General features: G+C 45.3%; 2 protein-coding genes across 2 annotated transcripts in view; both read left to right on the forward strand.

Annotated features, from left to right (window-relative positions):
* Positions 1–1,554: 1,554 nt before the first annotated feature.
* LOC310952267 (G2/mitotic-specific cyclin-B2-like) lies at positions 1,555–6,945 on the forward strand (the record flags this gene model as incomplete). Its single annotated transcript, XM_083920834.1, has 8 exons — positions 1,555–1,673; positions 2,923–3,030; positions 4,444–4,734; positions 4,807–4,965; positions 5,040–5,276; positions 6,434–6,574; positions 6,658–6,768; positions 6,838–6,945. Exons 1-8 carry the CDS (start codon positions 1,647–1,649, stop codon positions 6,943–6,945), a joined length of 1,182 nt encoding a protein of 393 aa, XP_083776960.1. The 5' UTR covers positions 1,555–1,646.
* Positions 6,946–10,507: 3,562 nt separating this feature from the next.
* The window catches only part of LOC310945598 (CD82 antigen-like), a 31,465-nt gene continuing 19,220 nt past the window's right edge, over positions 10,508–22,752 (forward strand). Inside the window, exon 1 of the mRNA XM_083911738.1 lies at positions 10,508–10,725. The gene's annotated coding sequence lies outside the window, so the exon portion shown is untranslated. The remainder of the gene's footprint in view (positions 10,726–22,752) is intronic.

Raw genomic sequence — 22,752 nt, forward strand, 5'->3', positions numbered from 1 at the left:
TCTTAAAATTATGCTGAAAAAAACAAAACAAAGAGATGCCAAATAAACACAAGTAAACAAAAATGACCATGAAGAGACACAGAAACGACTGAAATAGATGCAAAACAACCACAAACAGATGCAAAATGACCAAAAATAGATGCAAAATAATCACAAAAAGATGCAAAATGACTAAAAATAGATGCAAAACCACCACAAAAAGATGCAAAATGACTAAAAATAGATGCAAACCACCACAAAAAGATGCAAAATGACTAAAAATAGATGCAAAACAACCACAAACAGATGCAAAATGACCAAAAATAGATGCAAAATAATCACAAAAAGATGCAAAATGACTAAAAATAGATGCAAAACCACCACAAAAAGATGCAAAATGACTAAAAATAGATGCAAACCACCACAAAAAGATGCAAAATGACTAAAAATAGATGCAAAACCACCACAAAAAGATGCAAAATGACTAAAAATAGATGCAAAACCACCACAAAAAGATGCAAAATGACTAAAAATAGATGCAAAACCACCACAAAAAGATGCAGAATGACTAAAAATAGATGCAAAACCACCACGAAAAGATGCAAAATGACTAAAAATAGATGCAAAACCAGCACAAAAAGATGCAAAATGACTAAAAATAGATACAAAACCACCACAAAAAGATGCAAAATGACTTAAAACAGATTTAAAACCAGCACAAAAAGATGCAAAATGACTAAAAATAGATGCAAAACCAGCACAAAAAGATGCAAAATGACTGTAAATAGATGCAAAACAACAAAAAGACGTACAAAACAACTGAAAATGAACGTAAAATGAGCACAAAGAGAAACAAAACGACTACAAGTCGACTCTTTGAATGTTAGTGTTCCTGTGTGGACGTGTTTTTATTAAACGCACAAATATTTTACTATTAATGAGAATAAATAGACTTCAATAAAACAAACTTATAATGCAGAAATATATAGATTCTTTTTTTAAGAGTTAAAATGTGTTTTTTACATAAGTGTTGAGATTCATTAAAATGTAATTTTTAATATTTTCATAACAAAGCAGTAAAGTTGGGGCTTTTGTTGCTTTGTATTTATTTAAATATTATTTACAATGAATTCAGTTTTATTTTTCTCATGTTCAAAATTACAGCTTCAATTCTGATATAAGTTAATTTTACATTTATATATAATCAGAGATGCGAGTCCAAAAAGTGAATTGAATGTAAACAATTACAGAATAAATGTGTTAAATATGATTGTTTTCAAATGTTATAATATGATTTATGTTGTTTACATTTTTTTATATGTATTTCCTTAATATTATTGGTAATTCAGAATTTATATGTGTATTATAGATTTTTAAATATTTATTTGATTAATCAGAAACTATAAAAACGTCCCCAGAAAGCTCAGAATTATTTTTATTATTATTATTTTATGAATTTAAAAATCTCCAGACCTGTAGCTCTGGCCTCATTAACCGTCAGCCAATCAGGAGCGTCCTCCCACAGCCGCAGCCAATCAGATTGGACGGAGCGCTATTTGAAAGCTGCTGGTTTCCGGGTTGTTTTACCTGCAGAAACCTGAGCTGAAAACAACCGTTGGTGTTTTTAAAGTGCACTCTGTGACTTTGTCTCTCTGCTGCCGAACAACATGTCTGCTGTAGAAGCGCGAGCTGCGGTCAGTCAACTCATGTCTTATTATTATTATTATTTCTCTGTGTTCTTCACTTTAGCTGTTAGCGAAGCGGCTAATGCTAGCATCGTTAGCTAGCTTCGTTAGCTATCTTCGTTAGCTTGCTTCGTTAGTTAGCTTCGTTAGTTAGCTTTAGCTTGGTTAGCTGTTCCCTGACTGGAGTTTTGTTCCTATGTGCTTTTTATAAACTCTGTTAACTGATTCTGTACAACAGACAGGTAGACCTATTAAAATGCAAAGATGCAAACCACCACAAAAAGATGCTAAATGACTAGAAATAGATGCAGAACCACCACAAAGATGCAAAATGACTAAAAAAAGATGCAAACCCCCACAAAAAGATGCAAAATGACTAAAAATAGATGCAGAACCACCACAAAGATGCAAAATGACTAAAAACAGATGCAAAACAACCAGAAAAAGATGTAAAATGACTAAAAATAGATGCAAAACCACCACAAAAAGATGCAAAATGACTAAAATAGATGCAAAACCATCACAAAAAGATGCAAAATGACTAAAAATAGATGCAGAACCACCACAAAGATGCAAAATGAATAAAAATAGATGCAAAACCATCACAAAAAGATGCTAAATGACTAGAAATAGATGCAGAACCACCACAAAGATGCAAAATGACTAAAAATAGATGCAAACCCCCACAAAAAGATGCAAAATGACTAAAAATAGATGCAGAACCACCACAAAGATGCAAAATGACTAAAAACAGATGCAAAACAACCACAAAAAGATGCAAAATGACTAAAAATAGATGCAAAACCACCAGAAAAAGATGTAAAATGACTAAAAATAGATGCAAAACCACCACAAAAAGATGCAAAATGACTAAAATAGATGCAAAACCATCACAAAAAGATGCAAAATGACTAAAAATAGATGCAGAACCACCACAAAAGCTGCAAAATGATTAAAAATGGATACAAACTACTACAGAAATACTAAAAATACATTCAAAAAGATACAAAAATACTAAAAAAATGGATGCAGATCAACACTAAAACATGCAAAAAGAAAAAAAAACCCACCACAAATAATGTTTGTATATCTGGAGTTTGCAATGAAAATAAATTGCCCCCCTTCTTTATTAAAGTATTTCTGATTCTGAAAATGAAGCGAAACAATTCCAAAGACATAGAAAATAACTATAAAATGACTCAGTGGACGGGCTGAAGCTTCTCCTGAGTGTTTAAATGAGTGTGTTCTTCTCTTTCAGCGGCTCCTCGCTGCAGAAAACCCGGTGAAGATGCTGAAAACCACGGCAGCTCAGAGGAGAGCTGCTCTGGGAGAGATCACCAACTTCTCTGCAGCAGCAAACGCAAAGGTAACGTCACATTTCCCACTTCATGTAGATGATTCATCACGAGTTTGAGTGTTAACACGCTTTTCTTTTATCTTTCCTGGTGCTGGAAATCCTTGCAAACACTGAGAAGTGCATGGATTTTAGAATAAAGTGCTTGTGATTGAGGTTGTATCGGGTCTACTTTGATGTGCTACACTGCAATAATCAGTATTCAGTAAATATAAGATTCCTTTATTATTCTCACAAAGGGGAAGTTTTCTTTTTACAGCAGCAAAGTGGACGGCAAACACGGAAGCATCAATAAGAAACAAAACATTGGAGAAATAACAGGAACAATATACTCTACAATGTTTAAAATTTACACCAAGGCACAGAGGAAAATCTTAGGGCGCACTCACACTGTCCTTCTGCACCGCTCCCCGGGCTTTAGGGTCCTTGTCCCCCCCTCCAGGCCTGTTTGTCCTCACACTACCTGGGCCTCGGAGAATGCTTCTTGCTGCCTATACGTCATCACGCCGTAACACGTCACACGCATTGATGACGTCATGGCGATGCGTGGCTTTGTTTCCAGATCTTTCCGTAGACCTCTGAGTTTTTGTGCGTCTTGTCGACTGTTTTTGAATCTTTTCATCGACCAAATCTGCAGTAAACACTCCACCTCCGCATCACACCAACGTGAACCTTTCACCGCCATTGTTTGAAATGTCCGCGCATGGTCCCTCCTTCTTTTTTCTACGTCCCAACAGGCGCACAGGAAATGACCTCAGAACCGCCGTAGGCCTCGTGCTCGTACACGTGCAAACGTGCTTTACTAAAGCCCACCTCTCTCAGACGGGCCGTGGACGGCAAGCGTGCCGCAGTTATGCGCGAAGCGGTTTCACTCACACTGGTCAAACGCACTAGGCTTGACCTGAAAACCTGTTTTGGCGCGGTGCGGAAGGACAGTGTGAGTGCGCCCTTAGTATTAAACATCGAGACTGAAATTCACTTGAGCACAGTCTTTCACACTGAAGTCAACCCAGCTGGTGAACCTGGTAGAGAAGCCTAAACATTCACTCTGCCACAGCTTTAAGGTGCTGGAGAACTTAAATGCACCATAAGTGCTTAAACTTGTCTTTGGATAAGACGCAGGAACCTTTTTACGCGTGTACTTACTGAATATACTGAACTGCTGCACTTAACCTGTTCTGACTGATGGTCACGTTTGTTAGAGCCAGAGTGAAATTTGCTGACTGCGTTCAACGCGTCCTAAGGAGCAGAGGTCTCTGGGGCTCAGTCTCTCACTCCGGCAGTTCGATCCCCTCCTGTCCAAGTGTCAAACTGGTGTTCGGAGGACAAACGCTCGACTTCCTGAGTCGCGGCCTCCTGATAATTTAGCAACAATAACTCAAACACCCACTTCTTTCTGAAACTGCTTCTTCCTTGTTTCCTCAGAGGACCGGAGCCAAACCATCGCTCAAACCGTCGCTCAAACCGTCTTGTGCCCCGAAAGCTAAAACCGTGCTGCGCCCAGCGGCCCGGGCCCCAGCACCTGCAGACCCCCTCCCCCCAGTTTCAGAGGAGTCGGTTGACGTGTCCATGAAGGAGGAAGAGGAGGAGGAACTGTGCCAGGCCTTCTCTGAGGCGCTGCTCACGGTGCAGGACGTCGACGAGCAGGACTCGGACCAGCCGCAGCTCTGCTCAGAATACGTCAAAGATATCTACAAGTACCTCCACGTCCTGGAGGTAACGTAGCGCTCCGTCAGCCTCTCTGCTCTGTCCCTGCATCATCTCCTCACGTCCCGCGTGTCTCCGCAGGTGCAGCAGGCTGTACGGGCCAACTACATGCAGGGTTATGAGATCACGGAGCGCATGCGAGCTCTTCTGGTGGACTGGCTGGTCCAGGTTCACTCCAGGTTCCAGCTGCTGCAGGAGACTCTGTACCTCACAGTATCCGTCCTGGATCGGTTTCTCCAGGTACGAAGTGTGTGAACGCTCTTCTCTCTCTGTTTCTGTGAGCGGTGTAAGAAAGTCTCCCCGCTCTGCTGCAGGTGCAGCCGGTCTCTCGCAGAAAGCTGCAGCTGGTGGGTGTGACGGCCATGCTGGTGGCCTGTAAATACGAGGAGATGTACGCTCCGGAGGTGGGAGACTTCGCCTACATCACAGACGACGCGTTCACCAAGTCTCAGATCCTGGAGATGGAGCAGCTGGTGCTGAGGGCCCTCAAGTTTGAGCTGGGGCGTCCTCTTCCACTGCACTTCCTCAGACGGGCCTCCAAGGTGGCGAATGTGAGTTTCTGCGTGGATTTACCACAGCTTCATAATCAAACACAGTTAAAGGTAGAGCTGCAGCATCGGTATATCAGTTCACTGGGTATTTTTAGGTGTAATCTGGTCACTTAAGTATCAGAAGTTGATCAAATTAAGGTCCTAGAAGGTTAAACACCATTTAGAAAGTTCTATAAGTGTATAACATGTTCTCGTGTGTGTGCGTGTGTTCAGAGGTTGCATGAATGTAATCACTCGGTTGTATTTATGGAATCCTGCTGGACTTGATATCATCTGAAAAAAAGACACCCACAGACTAAAAGGTGTGCCGCCCTGTCTCCTGACTGATTAGCTCAGGGCAGTACGGTGAAGGCATTCAAAGGTCTTTTTTAACCACTAATGCTGCTGAAAATAACAGCAAACCTCTGCAGCAGCATGAGAAGAGTCCCTACACACACAACAAAGCAGCAACAACGTAGTTAGTGAAGCCAGAGTTTATTAAAAGAGTGTTTTAAAGACTTACCTACTGGCCCCTGTACCAGCTCCTCTCATAGTCAAGTCCATTCAAGTGGATTACCAAAGTCAATCCCAAAGGAAGGAGCCCATTGGTGCTTTGTTGTGTGTGTAGGGACTCTTCTCATGCTGCTGCAGAGGTTTGCTGTTATTTTCAGCAGCATTAGTGGTTAAAAAAGACCTTTGAAGGCCTTCACCGTGCTGCCCCGAGCTAACCACTGTTAGCCACTCTCCTGGATTTCTCCGTTAATAGTTGTTACACAAACTGTCTTGGTGCCTTATTTGATGAGTGTAAGGTCTGAAAAAGACCATGGGAGGATTTTGCGCTGGAATTACACTTGTTTGGAAAGGAATTTTTATTTATATATTTTTTTATAGAGTCTTAAAGGATGAAACCCCTCTCACGTCTTTCTTCCCTTTTCAGTTTCTCAATCTGATCAGACTACGCACAAACCTCTTCTCTTAAATAAAACGTAACATGTTTAGGTTCCCTGCTTGTAATGAAAGTGTTAAAGTAACTTCTCTCGTTTCCAAAATCCACCAGCCACAGTTTGTTGTTTTTGAGTTGAGTCAAAGCAAATCTTTCAGCCACACATTTGAATCTTTTTATAATGATGTGTTTTAATAAAGCTGCTCCTCTGTGCCCACTCTTGTTCGTGTGTCAGTCCGACGTAGCGCGACACACGCTGGCCAAGTACCTGATGGAGCTGACCCTCCTGGACTACGACATGGTGCACTATCGGCCCTCTGAGATCGCCGCCGCTTCCCTCTGCCTCTCCCAGCTGCTGCTCGACGAGCTGCCGTGGGTGAGTTCGATGGAAGTAAAGAAACGTCTACACTTTAACGACCAGCTCAGTGTGTCACGCTCCCTCTTTCCTCTCTCTGTCAGTCTGCCACACAGCAGCACTACTCCACCTACGACGCAGCTCACCTGAAGCCGATCATGCAGCACATGGCCAAGAACGTGGTGATGGTCAACGAGGGCAAGACCAAGTTCCAGGTGAGTCGAGCGACAGGAAGCTCGGTGCCTTTTGTGTTGAATGAAAGTAAAATAAGTGGTTCTCTGCAGGCCGTGAGGTACAAGTACTCGAGCAGTAAGCTGATGAGGACGGCCCTCCTGCCTCAGCTCCAGTCTCCAGCCGTCAGGAACATGGCGGCCGCTCTGCTCGCTCCCTGAGGAGGAACTCTACGGCCCTCATCAGACTCTTCACTCGCACTTTATTTTAGACGGATCGCAATCTTTGGAGAAACTTCACTATTTTTAATAAATGTTTTTATGATTTTTTTTTCAATCCGAGCTTTGTGGTTTGTTCAGATTTGGGGACATTTCTTTATTTATTCATCTGCTGATTTAGACCGGAGAACAAATGGTGTTTTCCATTTAAGTCGGCGCAGGGGTTCACGGCGAACCTGAGTTTTCAACGTATCACTTGCGTCTGATGGGGAGACACCGGCTGAAGCTACCAGGCTACGTTGGCACCATCTGCTTTGTAGTTCGCATACACACGCATAACAGCATTTCCATATATACATCTATATTTATTGTGACCACAATTGGTAAAGTGCTAATACAAGGATTGTTACAGGTGCTTCTTTACAGTTTAAAACCGGGGCGGCCATCTTTGACTTTAAGAGTCGGAAATCAAACCTCGGGTCGTTCCAGTTGAAAGGTCGGACTGGGAAAGGTTTGCTGTTATTTTCAGCAGCATTAGTGGTTAAAAAAGACCTTTGAATGCCTTCACCGTGCTGCCCGAGCTAATCACTGTTAGCGACTGTCTGGGATGTCTCCGATAATAGGTGATAAAAACTGTCTGGATGGCTTATTTGATGCCAAAAAGACCATGAGTTACACTTTAATGCACCATTAATTGAAATCCGCTTATATATCATGTTACTTAAAGGTCATTTTGATGCTCACACTTTTGGACTTTTACTTGTAACAGAGTATTTAGACACTGCGGTGAACAGACGTGTCCTTTAAATGAAGCTGGAGGATCTGAGCACTCGACTGTGACATGTGACGTGTGACGTGTCTTTTTGTGGGTTCGTAGTAGAAGAAGAAATAAATGAGGCCACTGTGACACGACGTCACCGCAGCGAGAGAATGAATCCAGGGCGTGAGTCTGAGGTCACAGTGTCGTTAATCCACAGCGTCGCTCGCCTCTTCAAGAGCCGTCTGAGGTCCAACGAGAGAAACGGCGTCTTCAGTCCTTCGCTTTGTCCAGCACACACACACACACACACACACACACACACACACACACACACAGTCAGCTGTCTCTGATCACAACTGTGCGCTCTGCAGAATTACATCATTTACAGGCTCATGCTCCCTGACACTCGACTGGACTGACCGTATGTGCTGTGGTGTGTGTGGAGGAGCATTGTCCTCGTCAGACTGACCCTGACTTCACCACCACCCTCCTCCTCCTCCTCCTTCTCCTCCTCCTCCTCCTCCTCCTCCTCACCACTGACTCCATGGTGCTGACAGGACTGTAATCTGCACACAAGACTATTATCTCTGTTTATGTGGAATAAGGATGCAGCGGTGGGCCGATGTCGAGGTTTGAAATAATAAAATACAAGCAATCACTTGAACGAAATGTGACCCGCAACAATCGAGCCGCTGGTGTCCTCAGTTCCCAAAGTGTTGTTTGATGCAGTTATTGTTTTATTACGAGTCTTCTGAAATGTTTAAATGTGCAAATGAGGCATTTTAAAGATAAAGATACGTTTTGGTGAAATCTAAAGACACAAACAGACAAAGTGAAGTCAAATAAACACACGTGAGAGCCCCCCCCACACACACACACACACACACACACTGTCTACACAGGAACAAGACGCTCAAATTCAAAGAGTCGACTTTTAGTCATTTTGTTTCTATATGTGGTCATTTTACATCAATTTTAAGTTGTTTTGTATGTCTTTGTGATTGTTTTGCATCTATTTTTAGTCCTTTTGCATCTTTTTTTGCTCTCTAGGAGCATAAATGTGTGCTAAAGTGTCGTCTAGGAGCATAAATGTGTGCTAAAGTGTCCTCTAGGAGCATAAACAAGGGCCAAAGTGACATCAAGGAGCTAAAATGTGTGCTAAACTGACTTCTTCGCACATTAGAGTGCCTTAGAAGCCAAAATGAAACAGGTTAAAGTGCCCTCTAGGAGCATAAATGTGTGCTAAAGTGCCCTCTAGGAGCATAAACGCGTGTTAGAGTGTCCTAGAAGCCAAAATGTGTGCTATAGCTCCCTCTAAACGTGTGCTAAAGTGCCCTCTTGGAGCATAAACGTGTGCTAAAGTTCCCTCTAGGAGCATAAACATGTGCTTAAGTTCCCTCTAGGACTATAAACATGTGCTAAAGTGCCCTCTAGGAGCATAAACATGTGCTAAAGTTCCCTCTAGGAGCATAAACATGTGCTAAAGTTCCCTCTAGGACTATAAACATGTGCTAAAGTGCCCTCTAAGAGCATAAACGTGTGCTAAAGTTCCCTCTAGGAGCATAAACATGTGCTAAAGTGTCCTCTAGGAGCATAAACGTGTGTTAAAGTGCCCTCTAGGAGCATTAACATGTGCTAAAGTTCCCTCTAGGAGCATAAACATGTGCTAAAGTTCCCTCTAGGAGCATAAACGTGTGCTAAATCGTCGTCTAGGAGCATAAATGTGTGCTAAAGTGTCCTCTAGGAGCATAAACAAGGGCCAAAGTGACATCAAGGAGCTAAAATGTGTGCTAAACTGACTTCTTCGCACATTAGAGTGCCTTAGAAGCCAAAATGAAACAGGTTAAAGTGCCCTCTAGGAGCATAAATGTGTGCTAAAGTGCCCTCTAGGAGCATAAACGCGTGTTAGAGTGTCCTAGAAGCCAAAATGTGTGCTATAGCTCCCTCTAAACGTGTGCTAAAGTGCCCTCTTGGAGCATAAACGTGTGCTAAAGTTCCCTCTAGGAGCATAAACATGTGCTTAAGTTCCCTCTAGGACTATAAACATGTGCTAAAGTGCCCTCTAGGAGCATAAACATGTGCTAAAGTGCCCTCTAAGAGCATAAACGTGTGCTAAAGTTCCCTCTAGGAGCATAAACATGTGCTAAAGTGTCCTCTAGGAGCATAAACGTGTGTTAAAGTGCCCTCTAGGAGCATTAACATGTGCTAAAGTTCCCTCTAGGAGCATAAACATGTGCTAAAGTTCCCTCTAGGAGCATAAACGTGTGCTAAAGTGTCATCTAGGAGCATAAACATGTGCTAAAGTTCCCTCTAGGAGCATAAACATGTGCTAAAGTTCCCTCTAGGAGCATAAACATGTGCTAAAGTGTCCTCTAGGAGCATAAAGGTGTGCTAAAGTGCCCTCTAGGAGCATAAACGTGTGCTAAAGTGTCATCTAGGAGCATAAACATGTGCTAAAGTTCCCTCTAGGAGCATAAACATGTGCTAAAGTTCCCCCTAGGAGCATAAACGTGTGCTAAAGTGTCCTCTAGGAGCATAAAGGTGTGCTAAAGTGCCCTCTAGGAGCCTAAACGTGTGCTAAAGTGTCCTCTAGGAGCATAAAGGTGTGCTAAAGTGCACTCCTGGAGCATAAACCCTCTTGTGCATGTGTGCCCTCTCTGTCCCTCTTCGCCCCTGCCCTCGCACAGTGTGCGCACGCCTCTGCGTTGTCCCCCCGCTGTGGTGCGCAGCTCCGCGGGCACTGAGGGGTTAACACGGCGGGACCGGTTCATCCCCATTTCTGCCACAGGGTGGAGCCCGGAGGAGCCTCCCGCTGCAGCCGCTTTGTTGTCGACAGGAGCAGGTCACTCAGTCCAGCGTCAGTCCGCTCTCAGTGCACCAGGACCCGCACCAGGAGCCGCTCTGCTCTCCCCTCTCACACACACACACACACACACACAACAACAACAACAACAACAGCAACAACAACAACAACAGCAACAGCAACAGCAGCTTCTCTCCGCAGTTTGACGCAAAACAACAACGTGAGTAAAACCCCGCAGCTGCTGCTTCTCTTTACTTCATGACTTCTCTCTGTTTCCTTGGGCGAACACGAGGCTGATCGGTGATCGGTGATCGGTGATCGGATCCATCACCCTGCTTTGATCGATTGGTCACTTTGCTGCAGAAAATGCACATTTTAAAGTCTGTTTTTGGAGTTTTTCACGTGCACGGGGCTGATGATGTGGCGCCTGCATGTGTGTGAGCAGCTCCACTGTCACTGCGTCTGCTCCTGAGAGAAATGAGACTTTGTTTCATGCTTTATCAGTGTGTGTGTGTGTGTGTGTGTGTGTCTGTGTGTGTGTGTGTGTGTGTTAGAGGCAAACGCACCAACTTTGTTTAAAGTTTGGTGCAGGTCTGACACCGCTGCTGCTCTGTGGCGCAAAGCTGCGGTTTCGTGCATGGAGTTTTTGGTGCAAACAGAAACTGAAGCTGATCAAAGTCCGTGGACTTTGCCCCAGAGTGGATTTTTCCTGCATCTTTAAACAGAAATCAGCTGATTCAGGGGGAAAAGTTGAGTGCATCCGTTGTTTGTAAGTGAGTTTTGTTGTGTTGGAGCATTTGAAACGACCCTTTTGTTGCTGCTTGTGACCTTAAATCAAAGCAGGCTGCTTGTTGCTGCTGCTTTCATGGCTAAAAACCCTCTTTCCCCGTTTACATGTCATCATTTTATCTCTTTGTATTTCATTAACTCTGTGGACTTTGACCCAAACTGGATGTTGTAGATATCTGCTGATTCAATCTAAGGTTTTAAAGACGCGTAGGAATTCCAGGAATACTCAAAGTTGGACATTTTCCCAGGGAGTGAACACAAACATATGGTGAAATATAAATAAATATATATATGGCAATAAACAGGGAAGAACAAACGTGGTGTTAACGTATACCGACTGTGTTTACTGTGTCACTTACAGACATAAAAGTATTGGACAGTAGGTGAATAACAGGCCGTAAAACAACTGCATTTAAACACATTTTGATTCAGAGTTTGCTACTTAAAGTCCCCTCCTCTCACAAATCAGCCGTCACACTGACTTCACTGACTTGTATCCATCAAAGTTTGTCCCTAGTTTGGTGTTTTCACTTCCCTCTCCTGAAGGAGCAGACGGCGCTGATCCAGGGGTGGCAAAAAATATCATATCACGATGTTAACGCGTTTTTTTACATTGATTTTTAATCATTTTGCAAGTTACTGAACAAGTGTTTGCTTATGTAAAAACATGACAGAGCGTTTAGGCCAAAGAACCTTTTTGAACACTTTTTAATCAGTTTATACAATTTTGTAAACATGCTTAAGTTCCCTCATGAGGTCCAAAACGTGCTAAAGTGCCCTCTAGGAGCATAAACGTGTGCTAAAGTGTCCTCTAGGAGCATAAATGTGTGCCAAAGTGCCCTCTAGGAGCATAAACGTGTGCTAAAGTGTCCTCTAGGAGCATAAATGTGTGCCAAAGTGCCCTCTAGGCGAATAAACGTGTGCTAAAGTGTCCTCTAGGAGCATAAATGTGTGCCAAAGTGCCCTCTAGGAGCATAAACATGTGCTAAAGTGTCCTCTAGGAACCGAAACACGTGCTAAAGTTCCCTTTTGGAGCATAAACACGTGCTAAAGTGCCCTCTTGGAGGATAAACGTGTGCTAAAGTGCACTCCTGGAGGATAAACGTGTGCTAAAGTGCCCTCTAGGAGCATAAACATGTGCTAAAGTGCCCTCTAGGAGCATAAACGTATGTTAAAGTTCCCTCTAGGAGCATAAACGTGTGCTAAAGTGTCCTCTAGGAGCATAAACGTATGTTAAAGTGCCCTCTAGGAGCATAAACATGTGCTAAAGTTCCCTCTAGGAGCATAAATGTGTGCTAAAGTGCCCTCTAGGAGCATAAACATGTGCTAAAGTGCCCTCTAGGAGCATAAACGTATTTTAAAGTTCCCTCTAGGAGCATAAACGTGTGCTAAAGTGCCCTCTATGAGCATAAACGTGTGCTAAAGTGTCCTCTAGGAGCCAAAACAAGTGTTAAAGTGTCCTCTAGGAGCATAAACGCGTGCTAAAGTGTCCTCTAGGAGCCAAAACGTGTGCTTAAGTGTCCTCTAGGAGCATAAACGTGTGTTAAAGTGTCCTCTAGGAGCATAAACATGTGCTAAAGTGCCCTCTAGGAGCCAAAACGTGCTAAAGTGTCCTATAGGAGCATAAATATGTGTTAAAGTGCCCTCTAGGAGCATAAACATGTGCTAAAGTGCCCTCTAGGAGCATAAACGTGTGTTAAAGTGCCCTCTAGGAGCATAAACATGTGCTAAAGTGCCCTCTTGGAGCATAAACGTGTGCTAAAGTGCCCTTTAGGAGCATAAACGTGTGCTTAAGTGTCCTCTAGGAGCATAAATGTGTGCTAAAGTGCCCTCTAGGAGCATAAACGTGTGTTAAAGTGTCCTCTAGGAGCATAAACGTGTGCTAAAGTGCACTCCTGGAGGATAAACGTGTGCTAAAGTGCCCTCCTGGAGCATAAACGTGTGTTAAAGTGTCCTCTAGGAGCATAAACGTGTGCTAAAGTGCCCTCCTGGAGCATAAACGTGTGCTAAAGTGCCCTCTAGGAGCATAAATGTATGTTAAAGTTCCCTCTAGGAGCATAAACATGTGTTAAAGTGCCCTCTAGGAGCATAAACATGTGCTAAAGTGCCCTCTAGGAGCATAAACGTATGTTAAAGTTCCCTCTAGGAGCATAAACGTGTGTTAAAGTGTCCTCTAGGAGCATAAACGTGTGCTAAAGTCACAGAGTGAGAGTCACAGCGCCCTCCCACTGTGCGTCTGTCCCGTGCCCCGTGCTTTAGGGTCCTTGTCCCCCCCTCCAGGCCCGTTTGTACTCACACTACCTGGGCCTCGGAGAATGCTTCTTGCTGCCTATACGTCATCACGCCGTAACACGTCACACGCATTGATGACGTCATGGCGATGCGTGGCTTTGTTTCCAGATCTTTCCGTAGACCTCGGAGTTTTTGTGCGTCTTGTCGACTGTTTTTGAATCTTTTCATCGACCAAATCTGCAGTAAACACTCCACCTCCGCATCACACCAACGTGAACCTTTCACCGCCATTGTTTGAAATGTCCGCGCATGGTCCCTCCTTCTTTTTTCTACGTCCCAACAGGCGCACAGGAAATGACCTCAGAACCGCCGTAGGCCTCGTGCTCGTACACGTGCGCACGCTCGTGCTCGTACACGTGCAAACGTGCTTTACTAAAGCCCACCTCTCCCAAACGGGCCGTGGACGGCAACTGTACCGCTCCTAGACGCAGTACAGTTGCACTCACACTGGTCAAAGGAACCAGGCTTTAGCCGTGAAACGTGCTCGGGCACGGTACGGATGGACAGTGTGAGTGCGCCCTCAGTGTTTTGTTGTCTGTTGCTCGGGGTGACGTCTCCACAGAAGGTTCAGGACGACAGTTCAACGTTTGGAAGAAGATGCGGAAACAGTTCTCCACCGTTAAGCACTTAAAGTTACACGTCTGCTTATCACTTTACTTGAGTTTTACCTCCTTTAATTGGAGATTTGTTGTTGTAAAGGCCTCATTTTTGTTCAACGTGTGTTAGAACAGCATTTTAACATCATACTTTATATCGTTCTGAAACACGTGGTCTTCTAAGTGCGCACTCACACTGTCCTTCCCCACCGGGCCAAAACAGGTTTTTCAGCTAAAGCCAAGTGCGTTTGAGCAGTGTGAGTGCAACCACTCCACGCATAACTGCGGCCAGCTGGCTGTTCACAGCCCGTTTGGGAGAGGTGGGTGTTTGTAGAGCGCGTTTGCACATGTACAAGCACGAGCGTGCGCACGTGTACGAGCACGAGGCCTACGGCGGTTCTGAGGTCATTTCCTGTGCGCCTGTTGGGACGTAGAAAAAAGAAGGAGGGACCATGCGCGGACATTTCAAACAATGGCGGCGAAAGGTTCACGTTGGTGTGATGCGGAGGTGGAGTGTTTACTGCAGATTTGGTCGATGAAAAGATTCAAAAACAGTCGACAAGACGCACAAAAACTCCGAGGTCTACGGAAAGATCTGGAAACAAAGCCACGCATCGCCATGACGTCATCAATGCGTGTGACGTGTTACGGCGTGATGACGTATAGGCAGCAAGAAGCATTCTCCGAGGCCCAGGTAGTGTGAGTACAAACGGGCCTGGAGGGGGGGACAAGGACCCTAAAGCCCGGGGCGCGGTGCGGAAGGACAGAGTGCGTGCGCCCTGAAAAGCATCGATACCGACTGGTGTCCTGAGCCCGAGGGGAGCTGACCGACCGTCGGCCCGATAACCACTCAAACTGGCACCACATCCCGCTGCTCTTGTGCAGGATTATCGACTGTTGTGTGTTTGTGAGGAGCGGTCTGTGTTACAGATGGGAATGTGGGTCAGCGTGGTGGCGCCCGTCAATATTTCAGATGCCCCCCCCTCCCTCTCCCCTCTCCCCCCTCCCCTCTCCCGTCCCGTCTCGTCCATCGCTGGAGCTTTTCCTCCGACCCGTGAGGCTGTAAATCAGTCGGGCTTCACTGCGGCGCGGCCTTAATTACCTTTCCATACACGGGGAACTGAAACACGCTGTTGCGAGGACTCTGCTGCAGCTGTTTGGACGTTTGTCAGCGGGTTCGCACCTTCAGGAACCAGTCGGACTTCATTCTGAGAACCCTGGAGGGAGGGAGAAGGGAAACGCGGCTCTGCACGTCATCCGAAGTGTTTGGCAGAGACTCGCCCACAGTGAGGCCCTAACCTGTTTACCCTGTTTGGTGGAACTGCCCTGAAGGCTAATTATGGGTTTGATAAGGTTTGAAGCGCTCCGGCTGCTCACATTTCTCCTCCACGGGAAACAACATGGAGACGTGGAGTTGGAGGTTGTTGCTGAGTATCCTGAGATAGCAGAGGAGCCGATACGTCTGCGTTAAATCCACGTTTTTCTCATTAAACCAACCATCACCTGAATGTCTTCTTATATTTCCTCAAACTCAAGATGCATTTATATAGCACATTGAGGGCGCACTCACACTGTCCTTCCGCACCGGGCCATACAGGTTTTTTGGGTCAAGCCTAGTGCGTTTGACCAGTGTGAGTGCACCCGCTCCGCGCATAACTGCGGCCAGTTGGCCGTCCACGGCCCGTCTGAGAGAGGTGGGCTTTTGTAAAGCGCGTTTGCACATGTACGAGCACGAGCACGAGGCCTACGACGGCTCCCACGCGGAGCATGCGCGAACATTTAACAACAACAACAATGGCGGTGAAAGGTTCACGTTGGTGTGATGCGGAGGTGGAGTGTTTACTGCAGATTTGGTCGATGAAAAGATTCAAAAACAGTCGACAAGACGCACAAAAACTCCGAGGTCTACGGAAAGATCTGGAAACAAAGCCACGCATCGCCATGACGTCATCAATGCGTGTGACGTGTTACGGCGTGATGACGTATAGGCAGCAAGAAGCATTCTCCGAGGCCCAGGTAGTGTGAGTACAAACGGGCCTGGAGGGGGGGACAAGGACCCTAAAGCACGGGGCACGGGACGGACGAAAAGTGGGAGGGCGCCCTAAGTCAAGTGCTAGTAATATAGATAAAAACCGCATAAATCATCAACAAAAACAATAACTAAGATAAGGTAAAACAGATCAGAGCTCTGGTAAAAGAGGAAACTAACAGGTCAGGGTGTCAGGGGGAGTTGAAGGCCGGTGAGAAGTGCCTCTCTGAACTTAGTTTAATGCACATTTTAAAAGTTTTGCAGCAGAAAAGCTGAATGGAAATCATGCATAATAGTTCTTACGCTCTGGACAGGATGTGGAAGCACCTTTTGTTGAATTCGTTCTCACGCAGGGAACATTTTTATCCTTTTATTTTGTTATATATGTAATTTTGCGCCTCATGTGAGCCGTTTTATATATGCTTCTTTTAATCATTTTGCATCTTTTTGTGGTGGTTTTGCATCTATTTTTAGTCATTTTGCATCTTTTTGTGGTGGTTTTGCATCTTTTTTTAGTCATTTTGCATCTTTTTGTGGTGGTTTTGCATCTATTTTTAATCATTTTGCATCTTTTTGTGGTGGTTTTGCATCTATTTTTAGACATTTTGCATCTATTTTTTAGTCATTTTGCATCTTTTCACGCTCCATCCATGGTCCATACAGGGACTCGAACCGGCGACCCTACGGTTCCCAGCCCGAGTCACTACTACCGCCCCCATTATTGTGGATCTTGCACAGAAAATATGACAGAAATTCACTTTCACAGGTTCCTGCGTGAACGTGAACATTTTCTCCGTCTTCTTTGGCGTGCGTTATTTTTGATTAATCGAGAAAAGGACGGACGCTGAACGAGAACGCTGCAGCTTCGTCAGGTCAGGGGACGTTTCCGTGATGAGTTTAAGTGTCAGAGTCAAAACGAGGCTCGTCCAGGCTCCGTGGATGTTGCCGAAACAAAGCAGAGACTTCTGTTTACATGCTTCCCTTTGTGGGAGTGAGTTTGACTCTAAACAAGCCTGAGATCTGAGCGTCTCCATTTTCCCACAACCCCCCTCTTCCTCCCCGCCGCTGCAGCGTCATCGTGGAAACCTGCACAGCTCGCTCCTTTCAGTGAAACAGACGTCTGGGAGGTCCAAGCGCTGAATTAATTGTGGTCGCTTTGTTTTGGGTGACTGTGAAACTTCCCCCGTCCTCACCCTGCGTCCTCACCCCACAAGTGTTGGCAGACAGGTGCACGTGTTTAGTACACGACACCCTCCCTCCAGGAAGTACACGACACCGTGGTTCTTCTGGATTTATCTGCTTTAAATCCACCGTCAGACAAATACACGATGAGATGCACACACTATTGTAAACATTTGCATCACATGAACAACGTAGCAATCACAGACTTTAAAAACGGACGTAGCGTCTCTGTCGAGGTCCGATCTCTCAACTCGATCCAGTCGTCCTCGCCTACAGGAGTCTCCATCTTGTCTTTGACTCCGCTTCATTTCCTCTGACCAAAAAAGGGCATGTATGTGACGTTGGGGGGAGGGGCGTACGTCCATCTGGCTGACGTTTACCTCAGAGGAGAAGTGAGGGCCAGAGGCTAGCTGTCACTCAAGAGGCCACGCCCCTAATTATTCATACACTTTAACCTCCAATCAAATAAAAACTAGCCCCTCCCCCTCAGTGTTGTCATGGAGATCTGATCTAAACACACAGACCAGAATGTTCTTTTGTCCTTAAACAGGTTTAATGATGCTGTGTAAACGGCCTGTTTAACATGGGGCTCAATGAGAAACTGCTCTGTTATGAAACCTGCCCCTAGTGGACACTCAGAGAACTGACGCTGACGGAGCTTCCTGATTGGATCAAACAGGAAGTCGCTGTGGGCGGGGCTTGGTAGCAATGTAACTTTTAATAAACACGGCGTGACATGAAACACGTGTATGAACGAACCTCGTGCTTCATAAATCTTTATAAATGTTAAACTTCAGCGTCAGAGTATCAAAACTTTACGGCTCAGATGATCCGTCAAGAGAAAAACTGTCAGATGAATCAATAATGTCAATATTTCTTGTTTGTTTTAAGCCAAATGACGTGTTTGTTTGTCAGCTCGAGTAACTTTCCACGACGTGTAAATGGTCTGAAGCCGACAGTCGTGTCCGGTGTCTCTGATCGCTCAGTCCCACGGTGAGAAAAAGGCTGCTGTTGTTTTTATTGTGCGGAGGAAAGGTAAAGCCGCAGCAGCCTCGCCGCGTGTCGAGTTTCTCCTTTTGTGTCTGAAAGCTGCCATTGTTGTGGAGTCAGGGCAGAGTGAGACTGTGAGGAGAGTGTGTGTGTGTGTGTGTGTGTGTGTAATTGAAAGAGTGTGTACGTGAGGTTTCCTGTGAACTACAGCTGCAACGATTCATCTGCTTTACTGTCGAGAGAACTGAAGAATCGTTTCAGTCATTTTTCAAGAAAGAAATCCAAACATCTGCTTCAACAACAAAAAAGAAGTCCAGCAGTGGGGTTGCCAGGTTGGTGAGACCCGGCCCAGTAGCTCCAGGAGACCGGAGTCTGTTTGAGCCTGTTTGAACCCGTCCCCTCCAGAAAATCACAGCATCAAAACAAGGATTAGAGGAGTTTGACTGACAGTTAGCGTTAGCCGTTAGCGTTAGCCGTCCCAGCTAAGTGCAGATGAAAGTGATGTTAGCATCAAGGAGCAGCGTAGCCATATGGGCGTGCGTTTGAATGGCGTTCCTCTCCTTTCTCTCAGTCCATGGAGTGAATGCTCGGCCTATAGTGACTCTGGTTGTTGCCCGTCTCCGCTCACTCAGCTGCTGGGACAAAGAACGCCCCCTTCACTGAGGCTCCCAAGCAGCTGCAGGATCGGCTAACTCCATTTCACCCAGTGCCAGCCTACAGTAGCTGCACCCAACAACAGACAACCCTGGCAACCAGCAATGCCCAACGCTATTGGCTGCTACCATGGAAACACAATGGGACAGGAAGTCAAACATTTAAAATACTAATTTACACTAAATAGCTACTTCCATCCTGTTCCCCTCAAACGCCCCGTTGTGTATTGTTATTATTTAAAAATGTAGCTTTTAATAAAGATTCTACATCGAGCTTAAACTCTCTGCAGCAAAGCCAACGAGCGTCTTCCTCCTTTGACAGAGAAGAGGCCGCTGTGAGGGCGGACTCCACCAATATTCAGCTTTCAATGGTAAACAGCAGATAGACGGGTCCTTTGTTCGTCCTAATATCAGATTTAAATTTCAGGCTGCAGACGGAGCAGCGAGGGAGCAGCGACCACAGAGGAGAGTTGTTCTCCGTCAGAGGGAAAACGTGTCATTAATGAGCAGAAATCATCGAAACCGTCGAGTTATCGTCAGCGAAAGGAGCCGGAAATGTTCTGCAGCTGCAACGAAAGACTCATTATTTATTATTCAGTGCATTTATTCAGCGATCAAAGTGAGTGTTTTTGTCTAAAACGTGAAGAATGTCGGCTAAAATCTCCCCAAAGCACGAGATGATGTGTTAAACAAGGGCACAGGGATGATGGGGCGCTTTAATAACACACAAACAAACAAACAAACAAACAATATATATATATATATATATCATCTCATCTCATCTTCAGCCTCTTATCCGGGGTCAGGTCTCAGGGGCAGCAGCTTTAGCAGGGGACCCCAAACTTCCCTTTCCCGGGCCACATTAACCAGCTCTAACTGGGGGATCCTGAGGCGTTCCCAGGCCAGTGTGGAGATCTAATCTCTCCACCTGGTCCTGGGTCTTCCCCGAGGCCTCCTCCCAGCTGGACGTGCCTGGAACACCTCCCTAGGGAGGCGCCCAGGGTTCATCCTTACCAGATGATCCTGAACCACCTCAACTGGCTCCTTTCAACGCAAAGGAGGGAAATGACGGACGGTCAGGCAACAGATCAGGTGGGGGGGACACGCCTACTGGACCATGCAGGGAAAAACAGACAGAGGGAAACAAACTCACACAAGCGGGAGAGAGGACGGACCGACGGGATCGACTCTTGACAGACATCTCAGAGAGACGACGTCCGGCTCGACGGCATTTTTGCGTCGCTGTGAAACCGAAACCCAAACAGACGAACGTTCACTCACAGAAGCACAGACGTGGAAACGAGGATGAACCCAAAGCTTTCAGATTCAAGAGAAATCCAGCGATGGAAAGTAACAAAATACATTTAAATACATTTACTCAAGTATTTCGCTTTAATTTTGACGTCCTTTAATTACTTCTTTACCTTGTTGTGCACTTAATAATCCGCTCTCACACACCTGGACACTACTCTTCTTCTTCTTCTTCTTCTTCTTCTTCTTTTTTCTGCGATAACTTTAAAAGAAGAAGAAGAATGATTACACAAGGGGAAATTCAATATTTTTTCACCCTGTTATTATTATTATACAGGTTACACACTGACACACACATACACACACACAGGTCTGAAATACACACACACATGCACAAACAGGACCTTTATACATGCAGTTAATTGGGAGATAAATGTGCTTGTACATGTGCAGACGTGCTTTACACAAGCCCACCTCTCCCAAATGATCCGTGGACGGCAAGCGTGCCGCAGCTAGACGTGGTACAGTTGCACTCACACTGGTCAAAGGAACCAGACTTTAGCCGTGGAACCTGTTTGGGCACGGTACGGAGGCACAGTGTGAGTGCGCCCTAAGTCGAAGGTTTATAACCACAGATTTTAGTTTCAAACAGCGGCACAAACGGATGTCAGGACCCAAAGAACCAGGTCCAGGTCCAAGCGTGTGAAATGTGTTTCCTCAGGAGGGGGTCTGGAGTCTCCCTTAGAGAGAGGGGGAGAAGTTCAGCATCCGTGAGGAACTCGGAGTAGAGCCGCTGCTCCTTTGCGTTGAAAGGAGCCAGTTGAGGTGGTTCAGGATCATCTGGTAAGGATGAACCCTGGGCGCCTCCCTAGGGAGGTGTTCCAGGCACGTCCAGCTGGGAGGAGGCCTCGGGGAAGACCCAGGACCAGGTGGAGAGATTAGATCTCCACACTGGCCTGGGAACGCCTCAGGATCCCCCAGTTAGAGCTGGTTAATGTGGCCCGGGAAAGGGAAGTTTGGGGTCCCCTGCTAAAGCTGCTGCCCCCGAGACCCGACCCCGGATAAGAGGCTGAAGATGAGATGAGCACAAACGGAGGGTAGGAAGTCCAGGAAGTAAGAAAACCTACAGTATAGGTACTGAGTGGAGAAGGGGGAGGAATGAATACGCTGATGCTTCTTCCTGCTCCTTTACAAACATACAAAGAGTTTTAATGACTCGTGCTTCAAGTGTCATTTAGTTTTTACATGTTTGAAATAAAGCATTCATTCATTCATTCATTCATAATCGAGTCCCTGGGAGAAAGGAGACGTTTGGTGACTCATCTGGACCAAAAGATCATGTTAGAAAATGTCTCTGCGGAGGCGTCGGACGGGTGCAGGAGGAAAGGCCGCTGTTAAAACGTGACGTTGTGATGTTAAAGGTGCTCAGAAGAAGAGAAACCCGCTCTTATCTTCTTTACTTTCCTTTTGCGGGGGTTTGTCGTCATCCTGAGCCAGCGGGGCGCGGTGCCTGGTACGGACAGATTGTGAAGGAGGGACGGACAGACGGAGGAGTGGAGGAGTTTGTTGGTTTATTTCCACTCAGAATGAAACCAGAGCAGGAACCAAACGGCAGCTGTTTGATATAAAGGCAGTGAATTTAACGACTCAGCAGATTCTTTTAAGCATCGACTCGCAATCATTTTCCACCAGATGTTCTCAAAGTGTGGATGGTTGTCAGAGCTGTTGCTGTTACTGCAGCTAAACGTTTTACATTTATTATTAATTCAGTAAAAGTACAGAAGTGTCATCAGCTGAGGGCGCACTCCCACTGTGCCTCCGTACCGTGCCCAAACAGGGTTTACGGGTAAAGTCTGGTTCCTTTGACCAGTGTGAGTGCAACCGTACCGCGTCTAGCTGCAGCACGCTTGCCAGCCACAGCAAAAAAGTATCAGTGATACAGTATGTAGATTATATTATAATATTCTTAATACTGATGCATCAGTGACCCAGTACAAATACATGATCATTTAGTAGGTGATCATGTTTATTATGTAAAAATGAGATAGATGCATAAAGATCTCAGGGTAAAGCTCAGACTCTGAGTGAAGAGCAGTGATGTTGCTGAAAATAACACAAGACGAGCAAAAATGACGACAAAGACACACAAAATGACTAAAAATAGATGCAAAACCACCACAAAAAGATGCAAAATGACTAAAAACAGATGCAAAACCACCACAAAAAGATGCAAAATGACTAAAAATAGATGCAAAACCACCACAAAAAGATGCAAAATGACTAAAAACAGATGCAAAACCACCACAAAAAGATGCAAAATGACTAAAAATAGATGCAAAACCAGCACAAAAAGATGCAAAATGACTAAAAATAGATGCAAAATCACGACAAAAAGATGCAAAATGTCTAAAAATAGATGCAAAATCACCACAAAAAGATGCAAAATGACTCAAAATAGATGCAAA

The sequence above is a fragment of the Echiichthys vipera genome (genome assembly GCF_963691815.1).
Source record: "Echiichthys vipera genome assembly, chromosome: 1".
NCBI lineage: Eukaryota > Metazoa > Chordata > Actinopteri > Perciformes > Trachinidae > Echiichthys > Echiichthys vipera.